This window comes from Sparus aurata, chromosome 12 (genome assembly GCF_900880675.1).
Source record: "Sparus aurata chromosome 12, fSpaAur1.1, whole genome shotgun sequence".
Lineage (NCBI taxonomy): Eukaryota > Metazoa > Chordata > Actinopteri > Spariformes > Sparidae > Sparus > Sparus aurata.
In genome coordinates this window covers 6,225,664-6,249,176 of record NC_044198.1, presented here as the reverse complement: position 1 = coordinate 6,249,176, position 23,513 = coordinate 6,225,664, and the positions used below count along the sequence as shown (strand labels likewise).

Genomic DNA, 23,513 nt, shown 5'->3' with positions numbered 1-23,513 from the left:
AGCCAGGGCTGTATCTGAACCCACAACTGAGGACCCAGAGGAGAGGACATGTTTTTACTGTTGTCTCTGGGAATCTGGGTTTTAATGACCTGAAGCAGAGCTTACATTCGGGAATTACACTTTGTGATTTCTTTAAAAAGCTCATTCTGATTAGTATCAGCCGACAACATGGCAGGACAAAGTGCTTTACATCGCCTTTATCCGCATGCCGATGACAGCTGAGCTGCCATTCAAAAAGCTGGGCTGCCCACTGGGGGCATTTGAGGGTCTTCTTCAGGGACACTTCGAAGCTAGTGGTGGCAGGTCAGTACAGGGCATTAGGGCAAATGATTGACATTTTTGCTTGAAAGAAAGACTTTGGCTAATGCGAATGATCAATCATCATAAAGTTGGCAATTCATTTTATATATTTATTATCTTATCGTTGCAGCTTTATACCCAATAAACTGGCAACTGAGTCTAACTTAGGCTAAGGTAAACAAAACATTAGAAATACTCAGTATTTGTGATGGAACGCTAAAAGATTTATTTCAGATCACATTAAAAAAGACTGAATGTGGTGAATTTTCATTATCGGGATAATTGTTAATAAAAGATAACAAATAAGTGGTTACCACCATTAATTTATCCTGAATTTGTGCACAAGGACCTTATGATTTATGACTACTTATTTAAGATTCTTTGGTTGTCTTCCACAAAAAAAAAAAATTGTGCATGCTATCTGTGATGAAATACAAATAATGGTTTGCATAACAAAATTCAAGGTTAAAGTGATTCCAGTATGATTTAGTGGAAAAAAATATTTTTTAAATCATTTTTTAATAATTATTGGGATAACATCTTGAATCGAGCAATTAAGTTGAACAGGATAATTGTAACAGGAAATGTTCATAATGTCCCATGCCCAGGTCCACCAAATGGAAGGTTACACTGGCAGAGTGTATTTTTTGGGGCACGTTTTGATGTAAACAAACACAATCCATTAACAGCCACATGATCATTAGTATTACGCTCATTAATATACACGGTTATAGCTTTTTAAAATTCCATAATCAGATTCAATTAGTTAGTCTCGGTTGTATGGGAAAAGTATTAACATTTTTCTAAATGAATAAATAAATGTATAAACACTGAAATAAAGTTTTAAAAACTGTTTAGTGTGTAGGAAGTTCATGTTCACTTCCCTTCTTTCTGAGCCACCTCGATCCTGCCCGGCCTGTGTCGACTCTAAATGATACCACGAAAACTATACACAAAAAGTCACCAGGACCACAAACTGCTTCCAAACTGACCATGATGTTGATTCAAAGCAACAGTTTCAACATTACAACCTTCCTACATGAAGGCAGCAGCCAATGTAGCCAGCATGTAAGCTAGAGCACATAACAAACTGGCAACTTGTGTGTACAGTCTAAATAACCATTAACTACTACTGTTTGATACATGTAGTGTGTTAAGTACCTACAATATCACCACATGAACTACTGGAGGAAAAGTCAAGTCTCAGTGAAGTTGAAGTATTTGAACTCAGTCACTTAAGTACTTAAAAACCTCTGGAGCTACATTTGTCCAAAATGCTGCCGGCTAACCTCTACAAACACACACCATGAGCACTAAATACACAAGAGCTTGTTAACAATAGTACAATGCTCGCCCAGCCCCACTTCGAGCCTCTCATGTATTTACACTGGGGTCAGTAACGTTAAGCATGAACTGAGAGCAGAAACACAAACAGCAACACTGGGGTGAACACACTTCAGGTCACCTGTCAGACAGAAGCGACAATATGTTAAACACACTGCTGTCTTTAATTATGTCGTTTAAACCTATAGTGGCAGGTGAAACCATAGGACCTGTAGACATCAGCACAGTGACCTAATATGGCAGTGAGCGAAACCGAGCAGGCTGAAAACACGTCGACGTTCAGGGCGAACAATACACGGTGTACTCACCAGGTCGAACTCTGTCTGAAACCTGTTCGTGTGTGACCAGAGCAGGTTAATCCGGGGAGAAGAAGTGGATATGAACCACGCAGACGATAAAGGTTCCAACAGGACCGAGTTTCGTTGAGTATTTTGATTCCGTCGGCTCTTGAAAAAACGACTTCCTGGTCTCTCGCAGGTATGTGGGCGTGGCTTAACGGCTGCAGGTGTGTGGAGTGCAGCGCTGCAGCGATACTGTAGTTTCGCGTGTGACTCCCACTGGGTGCGGCAGGTGGTGACATTCTCCTGAGTCACCCATCCTGTAGCCTAAATATGACACGGTGACTCAGTTTCTATGGATGAATAATAACGGAAATCACGGGCTGACTAACTGAAGGTAAATAAAGGCAAGTAATTCTGTTGTCTAAGCAAATGAATCCCACGCGAATGGGAAATGATATTAACTTCAGAAGTTGACCACTGCTGGACAAACATTTTGTGCAGCCAGAAAACTGGCATATAGCCTCATTACATTTTGAATGAAACAACAAAAGATGCAGTCAAAATCGAATAAAACTACAAGTTCATGTTTACATATATAATACATATATATACATGTATTTTCACATGTGGGATGTGTTTCCCAAAGGTGTCATGTAAATGGTTATAAAGCATTTTTATTAATCTATATGTCATTGGACAAAACAGTGACGAAACCAAATAATTGATAAATGAATTGATTAAATAAATGATTATTTCATTAAATTTGCAGTGAAAAGGGTTTATACAGTATTGTATGTTGCATATGCCCATATTAATGTGTGTGTGTGTAGGATTTAGTGACATCTAGCTCAGCCTGATCTCAATCTGAGTGTGTCAAATACAGCAGCCTGGTCAGCGGCCCTGTGTTGTATTCACCCCTCCATTGTCACTGGTTGAAGTTGCCCTGGAGTGCAGTACGATCAAGAGTGAGAAAAGTCTGAATACCTCTCGTCTCACCCTCCCCTACAGTGGCCACTAAAAACATGGAAAATGGAAAAGGCCCTGTTTTGGCTCAGTATTTGGTTTGTCCCTTCTGGGCTGCTGTAGAAACATGGCGGGTTCTGTGCGAGAGGATGATGTAAAAGCTTTTTAAGGTAAGAAAAACAATTCTCAGTTTCAAGTGATTATACACTAATGAAACCATGGTTATAAATATGAAATTGCCTTTCTGCTCCTAAATCCTACACAACTGACCTTTAACCCGGTTCAACTTAAAAAGGGGTTCGTGAAAATTACATACAAGAGTGAATATATATTAATAAAATACAAAATATGTGAATCAACCCATGCAAAATGTATTTCACATGTGACATTACAGACAGAATCTTTTACATCTGATTTTTTACATTCAACACGTGGACTTCAATCACATGTGCTGTTGTCATCAGAGTTGATCACATGTGAAACGTCTAAGAACGCTTTATCCAACTTTTTCACAAATGGTGTTCCTTATGTGCTAAACATGTCAAATGTTCAACAGAACAGCCTTTTTCTCAAGCTTACATCTACATCTCACAGTCTTGCTCTTAGTTGGAGTTTGCAAAGTTGTCAAGGAGCTATTGAGATAACAGTATTTCATCTGTGATAAATTCACATTTGCTTTTTCGTAAGGGTGTCCAAAGCAAACAAAAAAACCTTGGAGAAAACAAAATATCGTGATAACATATTACATATTACACATATAACATTACTTTTAAATCGAAAACTTCCCTCAACTGGTTGACCTTATCGTGTTTCTTTCATACTGGTGTAGGGACGTTAAGATCAGTTTTACCCTGTGAGATATGAAAAATACAAATCACTGTGAATCCTAATGCAAATCTATGACAGTGACAGCAATATGCACTAAACAAATGATGCCACCTCTGCACAGATTTGTTCTGCTGTCTGCTTTTATACTCGCGGTATGCATTTACATGGTGCAAAAGCGACAGTCGGCTGTCATCATGACACTTGTCTGACTGGTTCAACCTGTTCAGGTTAATACACTCAGGCATGTCTGGGGTTAGAAAAGCCTAGTAAAAGCTGTTAATACTCTGCAATTTGTGGTTTTCAGAATGTCACCAGACTAGTGCGGTAGAGGTAACGTATGACTAAGACAGCTTTGACACTAATAACAGCCTCTTTCATTTAACATATTGTAAAAAGGCCAACGATTCACAGTTTCAAAAAAATGTAGATTAAAGTGCCAGCTACTTCAAAATCCCTCTATAAAACAGAGAATATACAAATGAACTGTGTTCATTTCCACCTCTGGCAGATGTTTTCACTCAGACTGAGACTAAATCCTCTAATCCTACTGTGCTGGCTTTGCAGAAATCTATTGAATTGAACCAGTCAGAGAGATTGACATTTAAAAAAAACTAAACTAGCATGCACAAAATATATATTCACTTTCACTGTTATGATATTATACAAAAAGACGCAGCCTTGTAAGCCAAATACATTTATTCTATAATCCTTTAATGGCACTGGACAAAGAGCAGTGGATAAATCTGACCGTGTACTGACAGTAGTATCATTGCTGCGCCCCCTTGTGTCTAAACTAAAAATGACTTTGATGTGAGTGAGACTTGCCCTAGTTAAACTGTATTCTAGGATTTATTTATTTTTTTACTCCCGCAAAACTTTCTTGAATTAAACTGACATTTATCTGGTAATGTGTAGCTGTGAGTACGCCCTGTATGTTTAAGAGTTGTCAATAAATATAGCCGTGGTTAGATACACACAGATACAGCAGCAGTTCACTTATTTCCTGTCCCAATTGTGCTGTAAGGCCCCTCTACACAATCTACACCACCTCCCGCCAGTGCTGTTGATGAGTGAGTTAGTGCACTTAATGGACTTAACACATGTATACAAAGAAAAATCTATAATGTGGTTCTAACACAATGTATAAATACTACATAGAATCCTGAAGATGGGAAATGTATCTGCTGGACACAAGATGCCCCCTACCTCACTGTAAAGTTCCATATCAAACTTGTGTATGCTGAATACTGGACCAGGATTGGCTTCCAAACTATTTATGATGTCACAAAACGTGCTCACAGGCCCGCCTCTTAAAATCCAATTTTCTATGAGCACGGAGAAAATGTACACTTTGAGCAACGGGTGTGACAACAGCCGTCTAGTGTCAAACTCTGCACGTACATGATTCTACACGGCGAAGCTCAAACATTTTAACTGGCGGATCAAGAAAAAACACACGCAGGGACTTTAAATATTAATTTATTTCAAAAATACAATTACAAAGTATTGCTATAATACAGTGGAAGGCCTATAAATCTCAGCGAAGCACAGACTGTTAAACTCCTGAAGGCATGTGAAGACACAACGTGGTCATAATTAACATCCAGGACAAAAGAGTTAACGAAAGGGTTCGGTTTAAATTCACTTCAGCGAAGACGAAATGTACATTCTCAAGGGAAATGACAAGGAAATGCATGAAAGGTGAGGGATCGAAGACTATTCGGAAAAGTATGTGATTACAGCATTTATATTGGTCAATTTACAGCCTGTAGTAGGCAGCGTAAGGCTGTAGTAAGAAGATTAAAAACATCAAAACAATCTGGTTATGACAAAAAAAAAAACCAAGCAAATACTTTTTTTTCCCCCCATGGAAGATGTTTGAAAACACACAGGCATTATTAAGTCATCTATTGTAGAAAGTTATACATAATGTTTGTAAGCACATAACACACTGTACCACTGGTGCACATCTGAATGGCTCGACAGATGAGCGATTCCTGAAAAGCAGAATGATCTCAACGCAACTCTCTGCAATTCTGTGATTTGAAAAATAACAGAGGACGATTATTTTTTTCCCTGCGGCTGATTAAGTCACGACACAACTTATTTCCTCAGGGATCCAGCCGCTCAGGAATTTGAACTTTCGCACAGAAATTAAGACGAACCAAAAGGAGAGGTCAAACTGCAGCTCCTTTTTTTTTTTTTTAAGCACTGGACTAGCAGCAAAGTGCACAGTAACTGAGAAAGGAAACAGCATCATAGTGTTTTACATTAACAGGGTGGTTCAATAACCTCAACACAAATGAACACGAACTGTATCTCCATCCGTTGATAATGGGACTTCTACAAAAGAACCAGTGGTTTGGCACATTTAGTTTGACTCAAGGGAGGGAAAGTCACAGAGGCGCAGGGTGATGCTCGCAGAGGATGGACCGCCTGTAGTTTGTGCAGCATTCACACTGTGGCCACGTCCTGATGCCCCGACACCGTGGGACTGAGAGGCCGAAGGTCGGGAGAGGACCCATCGCTCAGTTCTTCTCACTGGAGAACAAAAGAAGAGGATTTCCCCCCTTTATCAGTTAGGAAACAAAGGACAACAATTGGCGTTTTGGAGTCAAATGAATTAGGACTCTGGGATTTACTATCTGGAGGTGAATGGATTTCTGAACAGGACCACTGAGCACAGGCCACAGGGACTCTATTTAAAGCGACTGATATTATTAATTCTTCTCAAAAAGTCAGACAGTTAAGGCAAAAGTGTCCTGATCATTTTTTTGCGCCTTACCTTAAATTGATACTGATTTACCTGTCAGATTATTTTTTCATTTACTTTTTCCCTACAGCAGTTGAAGGGAGCACAGGGCGGGGCAGAGAGCTGGTAGGTAAGGTGGCGGTACTTTTTCATGACTGTGACCATACGGTATATGTATGTATGTATGTATGTATGTATGTATATATATAAAGGTATGTTCTGTATGGATGCAGGGTGTGTCATCTCACTGTATATCTTCAATAGTGTTCGATTTATGTACCCAGTGGATTTATTTGAGTTTTTTTGTGATCTCCTGTTTGTCGGTGGAACTGTCCTGTTTCGAATTCATTTTACTTAAACTGTTTTTCCTGCACGTGGATGTTTACGCCGTCATTTAAACACTAAAAATAAAAACCATGGAGTAAAGAACATCTCTTTCCCCCTAATCCAGCCTGGACTTTGTTCTGTTTTGGGGTTTAAGGTTAAGAACCGCTCCGAACGTTCAGATCATCTAGACTCCAGTTAAGAGTCTAGAAGACAAATGGCTGTCAGATGAGTTCACCTTTCACCCTCGCTACAGTTTTTGAATCCCACTGTCTTCTGTCAGAGGCTTTGGGAGTAGATTAACTCCGACATCTGCAGGCTTCCCACAGAGCTGAGTAGAACTGCTTAATGTGGGCTGAGGAACGGCTTCACATAAGCCCGAATGAGGATTTTATGGTTATGTAAGAGAAGTTCTGTAGAAAAGGGGATTCATGGAGGTTTCTCAGGCTGACACAGACGTAAGGGCTGAGGGGGAGAGTGCAGCAACAGGACTTATGCAGTAAAGACGTTGCAGAATGGCAGTGGGGCCTCTAGTAGCCAAACCACCACCACCAAAGAAGAAAGTTCCAGGAAAACGTGAGATATTGCATGCTGGGAAAGCGGCAAATGGCAGGCAGGAAGACGTAAGCATGTTCTACATGTGTACATCTGAATCCACGTGTGAGAATATACATTCATTCATATGTGAAACCAGCCAATCACAGTTCACATTTTATTTTCACAGTTTTCATTTTTTTGTGAAAAGTGTAAAAAAATTAGAATTTTAAAATGTGAAAAAGCCGGTCACATGTGAATAAATATACTGCGATTCAGATGTGATTCAGGTCTCTTATGTGGAAAATTTCCATTCGTATTTGAAAAATCCCAAGTCGATCACTTGTGAAGATGTCACACAATTTTTGTCACATGTTGGAATTTTTTTTCACATGTGAAAAAAGCAAATCCCAATGTTTTGGTTTTAAATGTGGATACTCTAGTGCTGATGTATGTAAGTCACATGTGAAAACATGCAGAATTTTTTTAATGATAGATGAAAAAGAACAGTTGCTTGTGAAAATGCCCAGTGCACAATTTTAGTAGACATGAAAATTGTCAGTCGCAATTGAAAATATGAAATTGCACATGTGAAGAAGCAAATTCCATGTGTGGTCATGTTTTGTTGGTGCCACGTGACGAAAAGCCAGTCGCTTGATACAAATGTAGGTACTTCACGTGTGAAATTGGACATGTCTTGTGTGCACATTTCTTTATGTGAAAAAAGCCAATCACTTGAGAAAACGTCCTGTTCGCACGTGACACATTTTTCACACAATGAAATTTTATCCACATCAACAAGAACATGTGAAAATCTGTGATTCACATCAAAAGAAGCACGTTTCATGTGATCTAATGTGCCCTGTTTTATTACCACATGTAAAAATTCTGATCCACAGCCAATCACATACAAACTGCACGCTTGGAAATGCAAATTTCACCTGAAATTCAAATTGAATATAAAAATATCACATTGAAATTACAATTTCATGTGTGAAAAGGCAAATTTCACATGAGAGGATAGTCAGGCACACTGCGTATTTTTGTTGATTTAGCTGGCAAGAAAGTCACGTGCAGAAAAGTCAGTGCTCGTCAGTTGCTGCTTACAGTTTAGTGATGCTGGGGATGCAAACAACTGATCAACTCCAGCTGGGTCGCCTGGGTGAGTCTGTGTGACACTGAAAATGCAGAAACACCCAGTGACCCCTGGATTCACCATGAATCATGTCACCATGTACACCAATACAGCAAAGTGTTTGCCCACAAAGGCTCACGTTTTTTCTTTCTTTTTTCCCCCCCTTTTTTTGGTGAAAAAAGTTGTAAAATGGGCTGAGAATTAATTAATATACTGATAGTTAGTACAAACCTAACTGATATGAATCTCATTATCATAGGTTTTAGCAGTGGGCTTATGACTTTTTCTCAAACTACCTTTGGCACACCAGGAATACTATATTATATTTAAATCTGATTTGAGCGAGCAGCATTTGCCCGCTTTAGGATTTTGACAGTAGTATAAATACGGAGTAATAAAAACATTTCATACCAAGTAGACGTCCAGCTCAGAGTCTGACTGGCTCCTGCTGAGAGACGACAGGGGGTCATCCAGAGCGATCGTTGAACTGGAGGCTCGTCGGTCTTCACTGCAATGAAGGTACAAACACGTACACTGTAAAAATGCGTAGAGGGTTTGAAAAAAATATTGCTTTTGTTTTTCTGGTGAATCTCAACTTTAGTCATCCTTAAGCCAAATCAAGGTTGAAAATAAAACTGGAATTTAAATTGAGACAGTTTTTTCTACATACAAATGAAGCCCACACACTTGGTCAGATTCTCTGAATGAATATGTTGGAAATAATGTTTCTTAAATTCCATATACATTTGGGCCTTTTTCAAGAAAATTGAAGAACCTTTCCACCATATGCAGTGTAAAATATGAATTCATGAAATTGATACGTTTTTCCTGTTGTGCTTCTCTCTACTGCTCGGTTAAATATCTTGCATTGTCCTTTTACTGTCTATAAAACCATCCAACAATCTTAACTTGAATACAGAGCTTCGATCCTTGAGCTGCACACATGAAGTACCTGTTGTCACACTCCTCCTCCTCATCATGTCTGGGAGATTCGAAGGCCACGGATCGCGGCAGAAGATCTGGTTGCTTGGAGGAACTGTAAACTGTTTCAAAAAGCAGATCCTGTTTCAGAAATAATGAAACGACTCAACGGCTCTTCTAGAATGACGCACGTATGTCGGCTAATACATCATGTAAGATGATTGATTTTCGCCTACAGTTCCCATCCAGGTTGTCCATGCTCTGGGCCTTCTTCTCCTCCCTCTTCTCCTCCCTCTGTGGGGACAGGACCTCCTGAGAGGCGGACTTTGCCGCATAGAGGGAACCCCTCTTCCTCTTCGAAGAAGCTCCTCTTAAAGCTGGGAGACACAAGGAAACACGGTTTTTAAAATAAAATATGCAGAATCCAGAATCCAGGAGTTATGGTAGCACAACCACTTACGATGAATCTTTTTAAATACTGTCGAGCCCATGAATTTCAGAAATCTGTCCGCGTAAAAACTGGGCCTGTGAACCGACACTGTGTCCTGGAATGAAAGCAAAGAAGGCGGTCAGACACACACACACACACACACACACACACACACACAGTTATTTGGACATAAGGAGGATATATCGTTACATACCCCATCATGTACAAGAGCTTTCCAGGAGTGTTCCACTTTCTTGATGAACCTGATGGTAAGAATTGAAAAGAACATGTATATAAAGTATACAGCACAGACTGATCAGACTGTTCATCTGCGGAGCCTGGCGCTACACTTCAGACTGTACTGACATGTCTGTGGAGTCTGTAGCGAGACAACAGAATAGTTTTAGGCTTTAAATTAAACAGCAAATGATATATTTATAATATCTAACTGCATTGATCATTTAATGCAAAAAATGAAAAAAAGCTTTGAGATGGAATATGGCAGTTAAAAAAGTACAAAAGTTGAAAGTTAACGGAATGATAAAAAGCACAAAATGTATTTTGTGATTGTTTTTTTTTTAAAATGACCTTTGATTAATAATGACCAAATAGGGAAGCTCACTGACTGTGACGACCGGCTCACCTGTAGGACTGAAGGATGTCGATGATTCCTAAAAAGATGAGCAGGTTTTCGTCTTTATGTTTGGCAGGAATTCCACCAAACCTGAAAAAAAAGACATATGAATGAATTTGACAGTTTTTTAATAGAGCAGTAATTGACTTCCTCAGTTGCTCCCATACCCTTTGGTGAACTAGTCAAAGCTGCAACATAAACATAATGGCCCGATTTGAACTGTTTTAAATATATATTGCAATCTGTGTCATTTGGACCAGAGTGGACCATTGTGGTGGGGATTTTGTCCATGTGAAAGCAGTTTGTGTGTGAGAACCTTTTAAAACTTAAATCTGGTTAGAGGGATAAGAGAAACAAAGACACGGGCCTCATAAATACTTTTGCAACAGTAACAAATCTGTTGATTTATTTGGAATTATGTCAAGCCACCTGTAACTAAACGATAAGAGGAGCTCATGTTAAGAACAATAACGGTCCCTTGTGAAACTGCATAAAAGTGCTCTCAACAGAAGAAAAAAATAAAACCAAGCTGTTAAATATGATATTTGATATGAACTGTATTTTTCCACCAAAAGAAAGGGGGGAAGGGTTTACAGTGAGAGACACTGCAATAGGTTTTCTCACGTGTCGTCATCAGCCACCGGTTCGGGGTCCTTCACGGTGCCCTGGATGGACTCCAGGGCGGTGGAGTAGAGGACTTTCCCTCCTCTCCTGCTGTCCATTCGGCTTCCTCTGCTCAGCGGCTTCCGGTCCAAAACGTGAATCCCCAGAAGCAGACTGTAGTCCATGATCTTAAAGCTCTCCAGGACCTGACGAGAGAGTTTAAGAGGCAGTTAGACTAAAAGATCAATTCAAAAAGCGAACAAGACCAGTATAAAAAGTAACAAAGTGAGTAAGACAACAGCTGTGTCCTCCTTTGGGGGTTGAAGTCACAGCAAGCGGGGAAAAGGCTTGTGAGTGAGAACTGCAGTTTTTGATTTATTTAGCTTCAACAAAACCAGTGTATAGACGCCGGAGCAGGTGCTAGCAGCAAACAAATACTGGAATTGAACTGGAAATTGTCATGAAACTTAATATAGATGTTCATGGTCCTTGTACCAAAAACGACTACATAGGTTGATAGCAAGTGACTCAAAACTACATATATGACTGCTGAAGAGTGCTAGAGACAGGTGTGGGCTTATGCGACCTTTGTTATATGGACAATGTTGTCAATTGGATGCAGTTCGGTTTGGTTAGTTAAAGGGATATTCCGGTGTAAATTTAATCCATGGTCTAAATCACCGTGAAACTGTGTTACACTCCCTCTCGAGAGATCAAGTTAGCAGACCGCTTATTTACAGAGTTTTATCAACCTCAGAAACGACCGCACGACAACAATACACTGCAGTAAATGGGTCCAAATATAAACCGCCACCAAAAAGCCACAAATAATGCTCAGAACAGCACCTAACTTCAGCAACAGTACAAACAGGGTCTCAGCACATAGTCCGGTGCTGTTCTTAGCATTACTTGTGGCTTTTTGGTGGCGGTTTATATTTGGACCCATTTACTGCAGTGTATTGTTGTCGCGCGGTCGTTTCTGAGGTTGATAAAACTCCGTAAATTAGCGGTCTGCTAACTTGATCTCTCGAGAGGGAGTGTAACACAGTTTCGCGGTGATTTAGACCATGGATTAAATTTACACCGGAATATCCCTTTAATAAACTGTATGGTTGGGAACACTAACGGCAAGTACGTTACATAACTCAAAATAAGTCGATGTTGACTTTTGGTTTCACTCTTGACACAAACAGCAGTCTACTGAGTGAAAGTCCTGCTGTGTGCGCACCTTATTGCTCCTATGCTATCTCATCTGACTTCCCCCTTCGCTCCTTTCATAATTACAACATCCACTAGACTAATTAGTCCAGTGCCCGCTAAACGTATGACATTCCCATCAGCCATAGCAGTATGACAGCGTATGTGCATGACCTCTGACCTCTGTGTGATGCAGGGTAAGATGACAGTAAATTTCCCCTATGATGGTGAGTTTGTCACAGCCGTTCATTGTTTTGCCGTATTACGTCACCTTCTAATTATTTCTTAACTCTTTTACCCAGAGATGTATGTACCTTTTTAAACCGCCCAAAGCAAACTTTCCCTAAACAAGCCTGTAGGTTGACCGCTCCATCACAAAAGTGGGCCCCGAGTTATGAGACTAAACCTGGATTTGCAAACCAAAAGCACAACATATGTAAGCCCCAATCCTGCTGACCAAACACTGATATCATGAGGTAACTCCTGTAAACAAAGAGGCCCTAATACTAACACTAACAGGGGCTATAAAAAGAGGCTCAGTAATCGCACATTACCCCCCCGACAGGCCAGTTTGTTCTCCACAGTCCAGCTGCTCAAGCCCGATCATATGAGTCAGGTGCTTTTTTGCTCTGCCGGTGCTAATCCTCCATCAAGTGGCCATTGTTGTTTCACACTAATGAAAATAACAGGCCAGCGCTAATGAGGTCATCATAACAGCTCGAGACTGAGCGGGGAGACTGTGGCTCATTGAAGTGGGCTGTCAGGAGTTGCATAATGTTCTGCCATAAAAACTGGCTTCGTTTAGTACAGCCTGCTTTGTCGAAAGATTTAAACCCACTGTGAGCGTTCCGAGCGCTGAAACAATAAGAGAGGAAAAATCTGCAGCAATTTCGAGAACAGATCGGTCACTTGAGCAATTTTGGTTCAGGAAAACATGCTAAACGTTGTCCGGTTTTAGTTTCCCGTATGAGAGAATTCTTCTTCATGCTATTGTAAATGAAATGTCTTTGGGTTTGAACTACTGGTCAGACTAAACAAAACATTTGGCGGACATCAACTTGGGGCTCTTAAAATTTGTGACTGACATTTTTCATCTTGAAGAAATTAATGATAAATGAATTAGAAATGAAAGAAATCATCAGATTCAGCCCCGCGTTATTCCAAAATAACATAATAATACACATTTTTAACATTTTAAAATCATGCAAACAAACTACTACGACACTGTCTCTACACCTGCAGAATTTTCCTGAAGTGCCAAAGGTTGGTGGTATCAGTTGGCCACTCTGTATATTGAACACTGAAATCCAAAGCGAGATACATGGACAGCTACTGTCCTGATTCTCTGCAGATATTCATGGTCCCATTGCTGCTCCCCAGAGGATGAACAAATGGCAAATTATATATTTTCAATTTACACTCAAGACCATCACCCTATTAGGCTAGGTTATTTCATTCTGTCCAGCAATATAATGAATATGTTTGCCTTTAGACTTTTAAACAAACAGATACAAGAACTTTGTGTGCACCTACCCGGCAGTCCCTCTGCAGGGTCTTAATCAGGGCACTGTAGGTGTCCGCGTCAAAGTGCAGGCCCTCGTGCATCTCCTGAAAGTCCAGGTCTTTGAACGTGGGCGAGGATTTGGTGCGCTCCTTCCGCGAGGCGCGGCGCTTGTACGAGGACCCCTTCAGGTCGTACTTGTAGTGCATCTTCATGGCGCGCGGCAGCACGTTGTTCATCACCACCACGCGGACGGTGATGCCGCTGCACTGGATGCAGTAAAGGCCGTAGAACTTTGGCAGCAACGTCCTCGGGTTCTGATTCAGATTCTGCAACAACGAATACAAAGCCGGTTCCAATTTAGAATGAAGCGGTAATAACAGAAAACGTTGCTATTGATTTTCTTGTTATCAAGTCAAACCATGAAGTGTTGTAGGGAAACCTGAATTCTTTGTCACACATACTTATCTGGGATATCAACATGGTTTTAAGAGGTGTAGGAACAGTATATATATATATCTATATATATAAAAAACAAGCAAACAACAAAAACAGAACCTGAAGTTATAAATAAATAGCTTTAACAAGGCCTGGTCGCACAGCTGAATAGCAGGTTGCTTGTCAAATACGAACAACACATGCACAAACAGGAAAAACTGTGTTGTTGGTGCGTTACCAGAGAACCCGTCCAAAAATAAGGTGGAGGTCGGAGGGGAAATCTGAATACCTACCAGCTGCATGTAGATAGAAGCTTAAGGGCAGGCACATTACTGCAGTAAATGTGAATGTGTTCTCTGATATACGGCAACATCCAGATGTTTCTCAGTAACCTGGGCCTGATCTATAAGAATTCACTTAGGGATGCTCTTTAAATCAAACTGTCCTCGCTCCCTCGCAAAAGTGAAGAAGACTTACTTGTATAATATCTATTAAGAGGCTCTCTTCTTCTTGCAGCAAAGTGTGTGAGGAACCTTCAAGAGCAACTCTAAGTGACCACATGAATTATCACATGTACAGAGTAGGAGGGTCAGACTCAACCTACAGCACATCTTCGTCGCTTCCTTCCTTGATGTCTCCATTTGCGGTTAAACTTGTGAAAAAGTAGTCTCTAACCATGCAGATGAATGTAAAATAAAATGTGACAAAAGAAAAAAATGAAACAATGGGAAAAGGGAGGAAATTCTGCTGCTGGTTGGGGAGGCATACATCAGAGAAAACATGCCGCATGAGAATTCATGTAGTATCGCAGCGACAACCACAGAGAAAAAAGATGCCAGGTGTAAGAACAAACCGCGTCTCTTCCCACACTGAGGAACGCAAACAAATTCACCTTGAGATAACAGCTTTTTACAAGGGAGCTGCAGAAAACTACTTATTTAAAGCAGCTCCACGGAACTTTCCTTTTTGTTGACTCTGGCGCCCCCTGTGGACAAAAGTGACGTGAGCACGCCCGCCTCGTGTCTAAAGATCTTGATCTGTCTCGCGCATGCTTTTGTAATGAAAGCGAGTGAAGGGAAGACGCAACATATTTTGAATTCTATTTTTCTTTTTTAAACACAGCTGTTTACAGGATGTGTAATGATGAGGTAATATATCTGTAATGATGGTAAATATTAAAGTTTGTTTCAGTGCCGGACTACCAGACTACAGAGCGGCTTCTTTCCTCAGGTTGTGAGACTTCCCCATTCATCCTTAGCACTCCACCGTCAAAGATCTTTTTATGACTTCTCCAACCTGGGTAAGTCGGATTCCGATGGTGTTCATGTAAGTGTAGCGAGAGTTTGAGGACGGGGCTCACCATGTAGTAACCAGGGAGCAGCTTCTGCAGGAACTCGGCCTCTTTATGCTGCACCGTCTTAATGATGAACTCATCATCGCTGGTGAGGTAGAACCAGGAACTGCTGGCACCGGGGTTGGACAGCTCGATCAGAGGCTCATTACAGATGGAGTACTGAAATTCAGAATGATGCAGCAGAGTCTTAGCAAGTGTTGCAATCAAACCAGCCGACCAGAACAGCCGCCACATCCTGCCGAATCATCGTGACGCTTATGTGAACCTTCATACTCACCAGGTAGTCGTCTGGTTTGATGCCAAACAGCTCTCTGAAGTAGCGAAAGGCCAGCGGCGCGTACGTTTTCAGACGGAAATCCGGGAAGTGATGTGCTGGGGTCAGGTTGCTGCCCTCGCTGGAGAACACATTTGAGTTAGGATGAGAAAACAAAACAGTGGCTGTTTGCAACGTGCTGTAGGGCTTTTTTTTTTTTTTCCCCAGTGTGAATTATCAAATGAATGATGTCTGAATTCCATTTAGCTGCTTCAGGGTCAGGTCCCTGGCATGTCGGTTCACGTCACATGGTCATGGCTTACTGGAGCTATTTGACAGAATCTGTGTAGTTCTTACTGTGACAAATGTCTTCTGAGAAAAAGGACTTTTGCAGAAGCAATTTCCCACCAATCCACGTGTAATCAGGCTGCACATTTCATAGGTCTCATGCTCCCCTAGTATTTCCTCGATCATCTGGGTGAACTGATCCTTTAAAATAGTTACTCGGAAATTGGTTTCGAATATGTGCATTAGCTGAAAGTGTAGAAAAGAGTGTGTACCTGGGCAGGAAGACGCTCTCCACCACAGAGAAGTCCTGCATGAGGACATCTCTGTCTGGTTTGGAGCTGAGGTTTCCCACAGCGTAGCCGATGCCCAGCTGGATGGCTCCTTTCAGGGCAGAAGCTGTGGGCTAACAAACCATAACAGGGAGGAAGAAAACACATTCATTTGAAAGAAGAACTCCACTAGTTCTTCTATTTACAGTTACCCAACCTATTACCCATTTCTATAGAAATATCTATCAAAATCTTGAGCAATGCTAGAATGCTAGTGAGGCACAGTGGGTGGCAATGTCAGTCAGTCGGTCCATCCAGCAGTTAGCTTTTCTGCTTTAAGTCATCCACCTTGCCTGTTAGCATGACACCTAAACAAGACTGATGCCGTGCCAGCAGCTCTGGGAGGCTGCACGGACGCATAGTGGCGATTTGAGTTAACACCAGCGTTCCAACATCTGTCAATGCTAACACGCTGATGTTTAGCAGGTAATATTTAGCCGACCAGGTCTATTATCTTGGCTGATAAAATAATTGTACTCTGGATGTACAAAGATAGGATGTACAACAAAGGGTTTAACAAATAAGTTGTGACACTGGTTTGCATGCTAGCATTTGTTTATTGGCAGGAATCTGACCTGACGATGGAGGTAGAATGAAGAGTGAACGAATGTTTTACTGCTGGAAAGCCAGACAAAAGTTGTGGAGACATTCCACTAAGGATAGAAAAAGGTTAACCTCGTGGTGGAAAAATCAGGCGATACCAAAGTCTGTAGATTTATACTTTGGGAACTTGAGCATACAAATTTCATGGAAATCCATCTGGCCACAAATGTCAACCCCGATGGTGGCATAGGAGGAAGAGTCATGAGGATTCCTTCTCTGGAGACAAATAGCAATCAAATTCATGGCAATTTATCCAGTAGTGGTTAAGATACGGTATTTCAATTTGGACCTGAGTGGTGGACCGACTGACAGATCGACACTGACGTTGCCCGGTGTGGCTAAAAACAATTGTGTTAATTCATTAATTTATGCATTGATAATAGAGAATTGTTGAAATAAAGCATTGAATACAATTAAACTGTTCTGATGTAATTAGGATGCACTGAAATCTCTCTGTAAGCCAAAAAAGCTGAGGCTGGTCAACCAAATCATCTTTTCCATCACCCTGCTCCCTCCAACAAACATTTCTAGTTTGATATCAGCAGTAATAGTAACCACGAGTATCCCTGCCTTCCAAATAGAGGATGTTTGACATCTTTCTTTCCTCGAACTAACTAATATTGACGTCTGCTTACCTTTTTATGATCCTTTGACACTTTAGAGGTTTTGGTTCCTCTTCCCATACTGTCAGCGCTGGAGGTGGACATCTTTCGGACAGAGAGAACTTGATCAGAGGGAAGCGCAGGTGTCCTTCCTCCAACTGTGATGCCGAGTTCCTTTTTTTCCCCTCAGTGATGAGCGACCCGACGCAGTGATTTACCTTGAACGGGCTTTATCGGAACTGCATTTTCCAGCTACGCCACTCCTGCAGATGAGGTAGAGAGAAGAGGAGTCACACAGTGCGAGTCGGGTGCGTGAATATCAATGCAAAACACATTTCAGCTAATAAAAAAAAAGCAAACAAATATAAAAAGCCACGGGTTGCATTAGCATTACAGGGCTTACAACAATCTCTGCCAGTCAGCCTATTTAAAAAAATTCCTTTCTCTGTTTGCGTCTTTCCTGCGACTTACAGAGACTTCGAATGTGCAGACCTCTCTGTCCGAGCACTGCTACAGGTCTGAGGGGCCACCGGTGTTTGTGTGAGTCCTGAGCTCCACAGTGCCTCACAACAACTCTTAATCCTTATTAAGAAGGGTTGGGAAACCATTACAACACACCCAGTTCCCCCCTGTTTTATAACAGTACGCAAAGGTGACTCAGTGTTTATCTCACTTACTTACCGAATATGACCCTTAAGTCCCTTGAAGTAATGAGAGTGGTGACCAAAGCGGACAAACACAACAAAATACAGGAAGTGCTGCACTTGATTAAGGAGTAGCCGTGGTGACAGCTGTTGCATAAACATGTAAAATCCAGTTGAAAACATGAACCCATCTTACATTTTTACAGGAGGATTTGGAAGCATGGGAGCTCCTCCAGAAATGTGCATATATACTGTACTATTACACATATCCAGAACGTTATATTTGTATTAGAATGTATGAAAGTAGCATCTTCTGACTGTTCACTTTATGTCCCATTGAACTGTGAATAATGTAGAAATGATCAGGATGCAACAACCTCCTGTTGATTACGGATTAATGGATCACAAAACAAACACTGCCACAACAATGAGTCGTAATTAGCAGCATTTTTGTGCTGGAACAGATTAGGCACTCAGCACTTCAACAATGATTAAAAAAGCTCGAGAGGGCAAAATGCCAGTGGATTAGTCATTCTTATCACCAATCCGGCAAATCTGAAAAAGTGCATCCTGAGAGGAATAGTTGAAACTAACCAGCGTGCCAATATTTGCAAAAATCAAATGTATTCATTTTGGTCTGTAAATAATGAAACATTCAGGGAAATAAAAAGACAAAAGCAAACTATTACTCCCCATAAAAAAGTGCTTTCAAAAATAATGCAACAACATGAAGACTTTTTCCTAAAGCATAAATCCTTAACTTTATATGCCAACACGCCGACCTACTTGTAATTATTTGTATTTGTACATTCAATTCTGTTTAAACTATATTTAAATACACGTTGCACTACTGCCATGCAGTGTATTTCCTCACCGCAGCTGTTCCATATATTCACCACTGCAACAGAACAACAATGATTTCCCTGTCATCAGCCTGAGCCTTTGTTGCCTGAACACACAGAGTAATCTAGAATCATATTAACGTTCTCTTATTTTAAACAGTTACTGGTATTTTCAGGTAGTAATTTGTTTTCTGTTTAAATCTACCAAATCTAATTTTTGGGCCTTCGGTGCAATAAACATTGGGTTAGTTGGTTCTTGAAGTAGGTTTGCTCACAACTTGTAAGTCATACAAGTGTATGATGAAGCATGAATTTACATGTGGTTTTCACCATAATGTATTATGACTTTATTTCAGACATTTCAAATGCAACATCATCTTTCCTAAAGTCTGAGTCAGTTGCTGAAGATCATTAATTTGGCCTTAATTCAGAGATGGTTTATTGCAAATGATCAATGTACAAAGTAAACAGTTATGGGCCTAACCCTGAGCCTTGAGGAACTCCACAAGTAACCTTGAATAATTTTGAATTCCTATTATTTATCTGAAACATACCGATACTTGTGTTTCATGTAGCTATAAAGAAGAGGTTTATAAAGTAGCCTGACGTACTTAAGTCAGAACTTTTCATGTTTTTTTCCGTTTCTTTTAAGGCTACATACTTGCTCCAATCATGCAAACTTTAGCTTGTGAAACCAAAAAAAAAATTACCTTCCTGTGAAGACTTTTTTTTTGTATTAAGTGCACTTGCAAACTCCAGCACAGATCCTTACAGACAAGCCCCTGTTTATTTTAAGTACTGCCTCAGGAAGTGGTGTTGTGGTCTGACTTAAGTAGAATGAAACTGTTTCATAAGTGTCATGATAAGAGAGCACAAGGATTTGTCTTGCAGTTCTCCTGGTTGTTTGCATATTCTAAATTCATGAATACACTTTGGGATTAGAGGTTTGAGTAGTGAGTGGTGTTAATTATATGTGTGTGTCTTTGACAGGTAATTTCAGGCCTCCTCTTGAGCCCTGTACATACTGAAAACACACAGAGTGATGTAACAGCACAATGTGTACACGGCGTGGTGGATAAAGCATTTGTAAGTGCATTAGTTTAGGCTTTTACATAATTAGGAAGATTAGATGTATAGCTTACGGTTCAAAGCATTGATACAAATGCATTCTTAATCCATCCAATTGCTGACTAATAACACTCATCACAACCAGAGTAATAATGCAAAGTAATAATAAATAAAATCCCCAAATAATTGTCCAATCATTGACACATAATCGTATACTTTAGGTGTATCAGAGGACATGTGGATTTTCATATATGTAATGCAAGCTCATACATACAGCATTCTACTTGAACAACTAGCTTGAATTATTTTGCATAAACTGTAGTTTTCATGAGTCTCATGAAAAGTGATTCACTTCGTAACAATTATACACATTCTTGTTGACGTCAAAGTAATACCAGTTATCAACACAGATACTTAACATTGACATTTGAAAACAGTAGAACTGTCACAGTGTTCTTGCAGATACAGAATGCAATTCTGTGCCTTTAAAATGACATCTGTACATGTAGCTTTGGCTATATGCATTACCAAGATTAAACACTCGTTATGTAAGGGTTTGTGCTTTAGGATTTAAAGGATTTATCCTCGGGGAACCATATATGTTTTCACAAAAGTTGGTGCAAGCCCATTCAGCACATGTAGAGATGGCTCACGTGATGAGGAAAAAAAAAAGACCTGCTGTCGTTGCCTGAGGAAAGGTCAAAGCAGGCTCAGCCAGTCATTACCAGAAAAACGAGGTTGACTGTGAAAGCAGTGTATTACGACCCATATTTAATTTTTTTGTTCTGCAGCGACCTCTATTGGCCATAGTAATTATCACGGCAGCAGAGGAGGATTTCACATGAAGTAGTGTAAAGAGTGACACAGGGAGGAGATTGGTGAGGATAATAAGATCAAACAAAAACATGACTTTTACTGAGGAGACTTCTGTTTATGTCCATTGTGAAACCTAAAGTCAACTGTAAGTTATTTTCATATACAAATGTAGCTACTTGCTTAATGGATGTGACATAAACCATGTTCGCCAACGTATACCTTCTATAATGTAGCCCATAATGACATGACAAGACAAAAATCTCTTTTTCTGTGCCGTTTTATTTTAGTCCACAGAACAAGGAATGCATGGACATAGGAGGATTACGTTTCATCACAGAGACTGAACAAAGAACGCACGGGCTCGTCTATATTAAACACACTCGGAGCCCATATTAATACGGTCATGTTGGTGTGGATGAATTCTTAAAAAAACAACAATAAACGCTTCACATTGATCTGTAAAGTGGATTTTAACGCGCTACATGACATAGCTGTAGTGATGCGTTATATCACTCCGTTACCACTAGAAGTAATATATTACTGTAACCAGATGCTTTTGTAACGCGTTCCCCCCAACACTGCTCACTGGGGATCAACTCTTTCAGTTGAATCGGTATGAGCACGCATTTATTGCTGAGGTATTTTTCCAAAAAGCCAAAAAACAACCTCATGGTGGAACCACAGGAAAATAAGGAGATCGCCACAGTCGGTAGGATTCATCCTCTGGGGACCATGAATGGCTGCAAATGGCAATGGAGATGTTTGGTCCGAAATGGAGGATCATCCAAGAGACTTTGCAGTCCCTATAGCAAAATCACTCGCATGGCTCAGACAATTTGCATGATGATCCGCATGTATCATATAATTCATGTTAACCAATAACCAGTTGACTTTTTACCATCAATAATAACTTCAATAGAATTTCCACACCATGAAAAATAGTTGGTTCTATAATAGCAAACACTTTTAAAGTCTATGATATTTTAGGAAAAATAGCATCCTCAGTGGAGACCACAGTCTATAATACTAATCTATTCTTTTTAAACATTATATATACACAAGAGATTCGATCGCTGAGGATACACTAAATGTGAGAGACACCTATCAGTATAATGAAACAGCATCACCTTAAGCCTCCAAACTGAACCATAAAGGTCATCAACACCTCTGGAACTTCCGACTTCATCAATAAGTGATCATTATAACCTCCATGACGGAGGTATTACAGCACCCACAATACAGTCTTAGCCAGGTGTCTAGTGTATCTCGTGTATAGGTGACTTGTCACTCAGGTGAACTCAGGTGAATATTTAAACTGCACGCGCTCACACAACATGCACACTGCAGGTCTTTTGCATGCATGTAAACGATGACAACCCCATCCAGCTTACTACAGACATTTTACTTTCTGTCTCCGGCTGAAGGGAAGTGGAGCTGATTTCCTCGTGTGATACCATCGCCAGCCCATCCTCCTCCCGAGCCACACACGACCAGCCTGTGTGGGCTGCCTGACACTGTTATTGTGATTTTTGCTTCTTATTAATCATTGACGGCGGCGGATAGACAAGTACAAGCCTACAGCTCAGCGTGATTGATGAAAAAAAGAAATGAAAGTTAAAAAAAAAAAAAGTGGCTGCATCTTCACTTTAGAACAGAGCTGACAGGAAATGAACGCCCTTTGGCTTCTTACCTTAACAGGCATGGTCATATGTGGACGGTGATGAATACAGGTCAGTGAAACAGCCCCGATGTTGTGTGTCGTTAACTCTGTGGCGGACTGACTGACTGTGGTGAGATGGGGAGCAAAGTGCTGCAGCGATGAACAGCATCCTCACCACTTCCTCTCTCTCTCTCTCTCTCTCTTTCTCACTCTCTCTCTTTCTCACCTCCCACTGTTGTAATATTCCCCAGCACATATGAGTCAGACTCAGTTGTTGTTGTTAGTATTCAATATCCATGTCCGTGTGAGACAAACGTTGGGAAGACGCTTTCCACGCTGTCCTGTCGTATACCCGTTATCAAAATGTGACGTGTCACCTTTTATTTTGTCCTGGTTTTATATTTCTTACTTTCATGAAACATTTTTGATATGCCGCTGCTGATGACTATGTTGTAAAGCTTTTAATAACGCATTTGGTTGTAGGAATAGTGTTTATGAATGAGATAATCATGAGTGATACTGTGAGCTACTGCTGTTACAGTTTGGGTTTTTCGGTTTCGGAATATTTCCTGTTTAATTTTGTAGTTCATACCCTCATGTTTGACTTTCCACTTCCTCCCTTTGTCTGTTTTCCCTGCCCCATTTTTCTGCGTACACCTGTGTCTCACTAATTAATTCCCACTGTAAGGTTGGTCGAGGGCCGGGGGCAACGATGAGGCTCTTTAAATGTTCCTTTACAGCAGGGGCGTCAGAATTCTTACAGATATAAACGAAACAATCATTTTGGTCCTCACAAAATATCTAAAAACTTCTATTCACAATCACAATATTGATAATGGAAAATTCTGCGCCTTTCTACGGCGTCCGTG

General features: G+C 40.5%; 2 protein-coding genes across 3 annotated transcripts in view; both read right to left on the bottom strand.

The window, feature by feature from the left end:
• Nucleotides 1–2,160, bottom strand: part of tjp2a (tight junction protein 2a (zona occludens 2)) — a 40,873-nt gene extending 38,713 nt beyond the window's left edge. Inside the window, exon 1 of the mRNA XM_030435212.1 lies at nucleotides 1,953–2,160. The gene's annotated coding sequence lies outside the window, so the exon portion shown is untranslated. The remainder of the gene's footprint in view (nucleotides 1–1,952) is intronic.
• A 5,628-nt stretch (nucleotides 2,161–7,788) lies between these two features.
• Nucleotides 7,789–23,004, bottom strand: pip5k1ba (phosphatidylinositol-4-phosphate 5-kinase, type I, beta a). 2 transcript variants are annotated; one of them, XM_030436829.1, is made up of 14 exons: nucleotides 22,675–23,004; nucleotides 17,648–17,877; nucleotides 16,353–16,483; nucleotides 15,817–15,934; nucleotides 15,546–15,698; nucleotides 13,780–14,076; nucleotides 11,071–11,255; nucleotides 10,456–10,536; nucleotides 10,027–10,075; nucleotides 9,843–9,927; nucleotides 9,619–9,759; nucleotides 9,414–9,504; nucleotides 8,873–8,969; nucleotides 7,790–8,504 (listed from the first exon to the last, which is right to left on the bottom strand). In XM_030436829.1, exons 2-14 carry the CDS (start codon nucleotides 17,717–17,719, stop codon nucleotides 8,466–8,468), a joined length of 1,539 nt encoding a protein of 512 aa, XP_030292689.1. In that variant the 5' UTR covers nucleotides 17,720–17,877; nucleotides 22,675–23,004; the 3' UTR covers nucleotides 7,790–8,465. The 2 variants fall into 2 exon arrangements, with proteins under 2 accessions (XP_030292690.1, XP_030292689.1); XM_030436830.1 differs by lacking the exon at nucleotides 22,675–23,004 and having other exon boundaries at nucleotides 7,789–8,504; nucleotides 17,648–17,796.
• Nucleotides 23,005–23,513: the final 509 nt, after the last annotated feature.

What these genes read in the sequence shown, in the direction of transcription:
- pip5k1ba (XM_030436829.1), bottom strand. Translation starts at nt 17,719, where the DNA reads ATGTCCACCTCCAGCGCTGACAGTATGGGAAGAGGAACCAAAACCTCT. An exon ending in TGTCAAAGGATCATAAAAAG is followed by an intron (nt 16,484 to 17,647) that starts GTAAGCAGACGT and finishes ATGGTTTGTTAG; the next exon opens with CCCACAGCTTCTGCCCTGAA. An exon ending in CTGAGCTGGACGTCTACTTG is followed by an intron (nt 8,505 to 8,872) that starts GTATGAAATGTT and finishes CTGCATTTTCAG; the next exon opens with TGTCACACAGACTCACCCAG.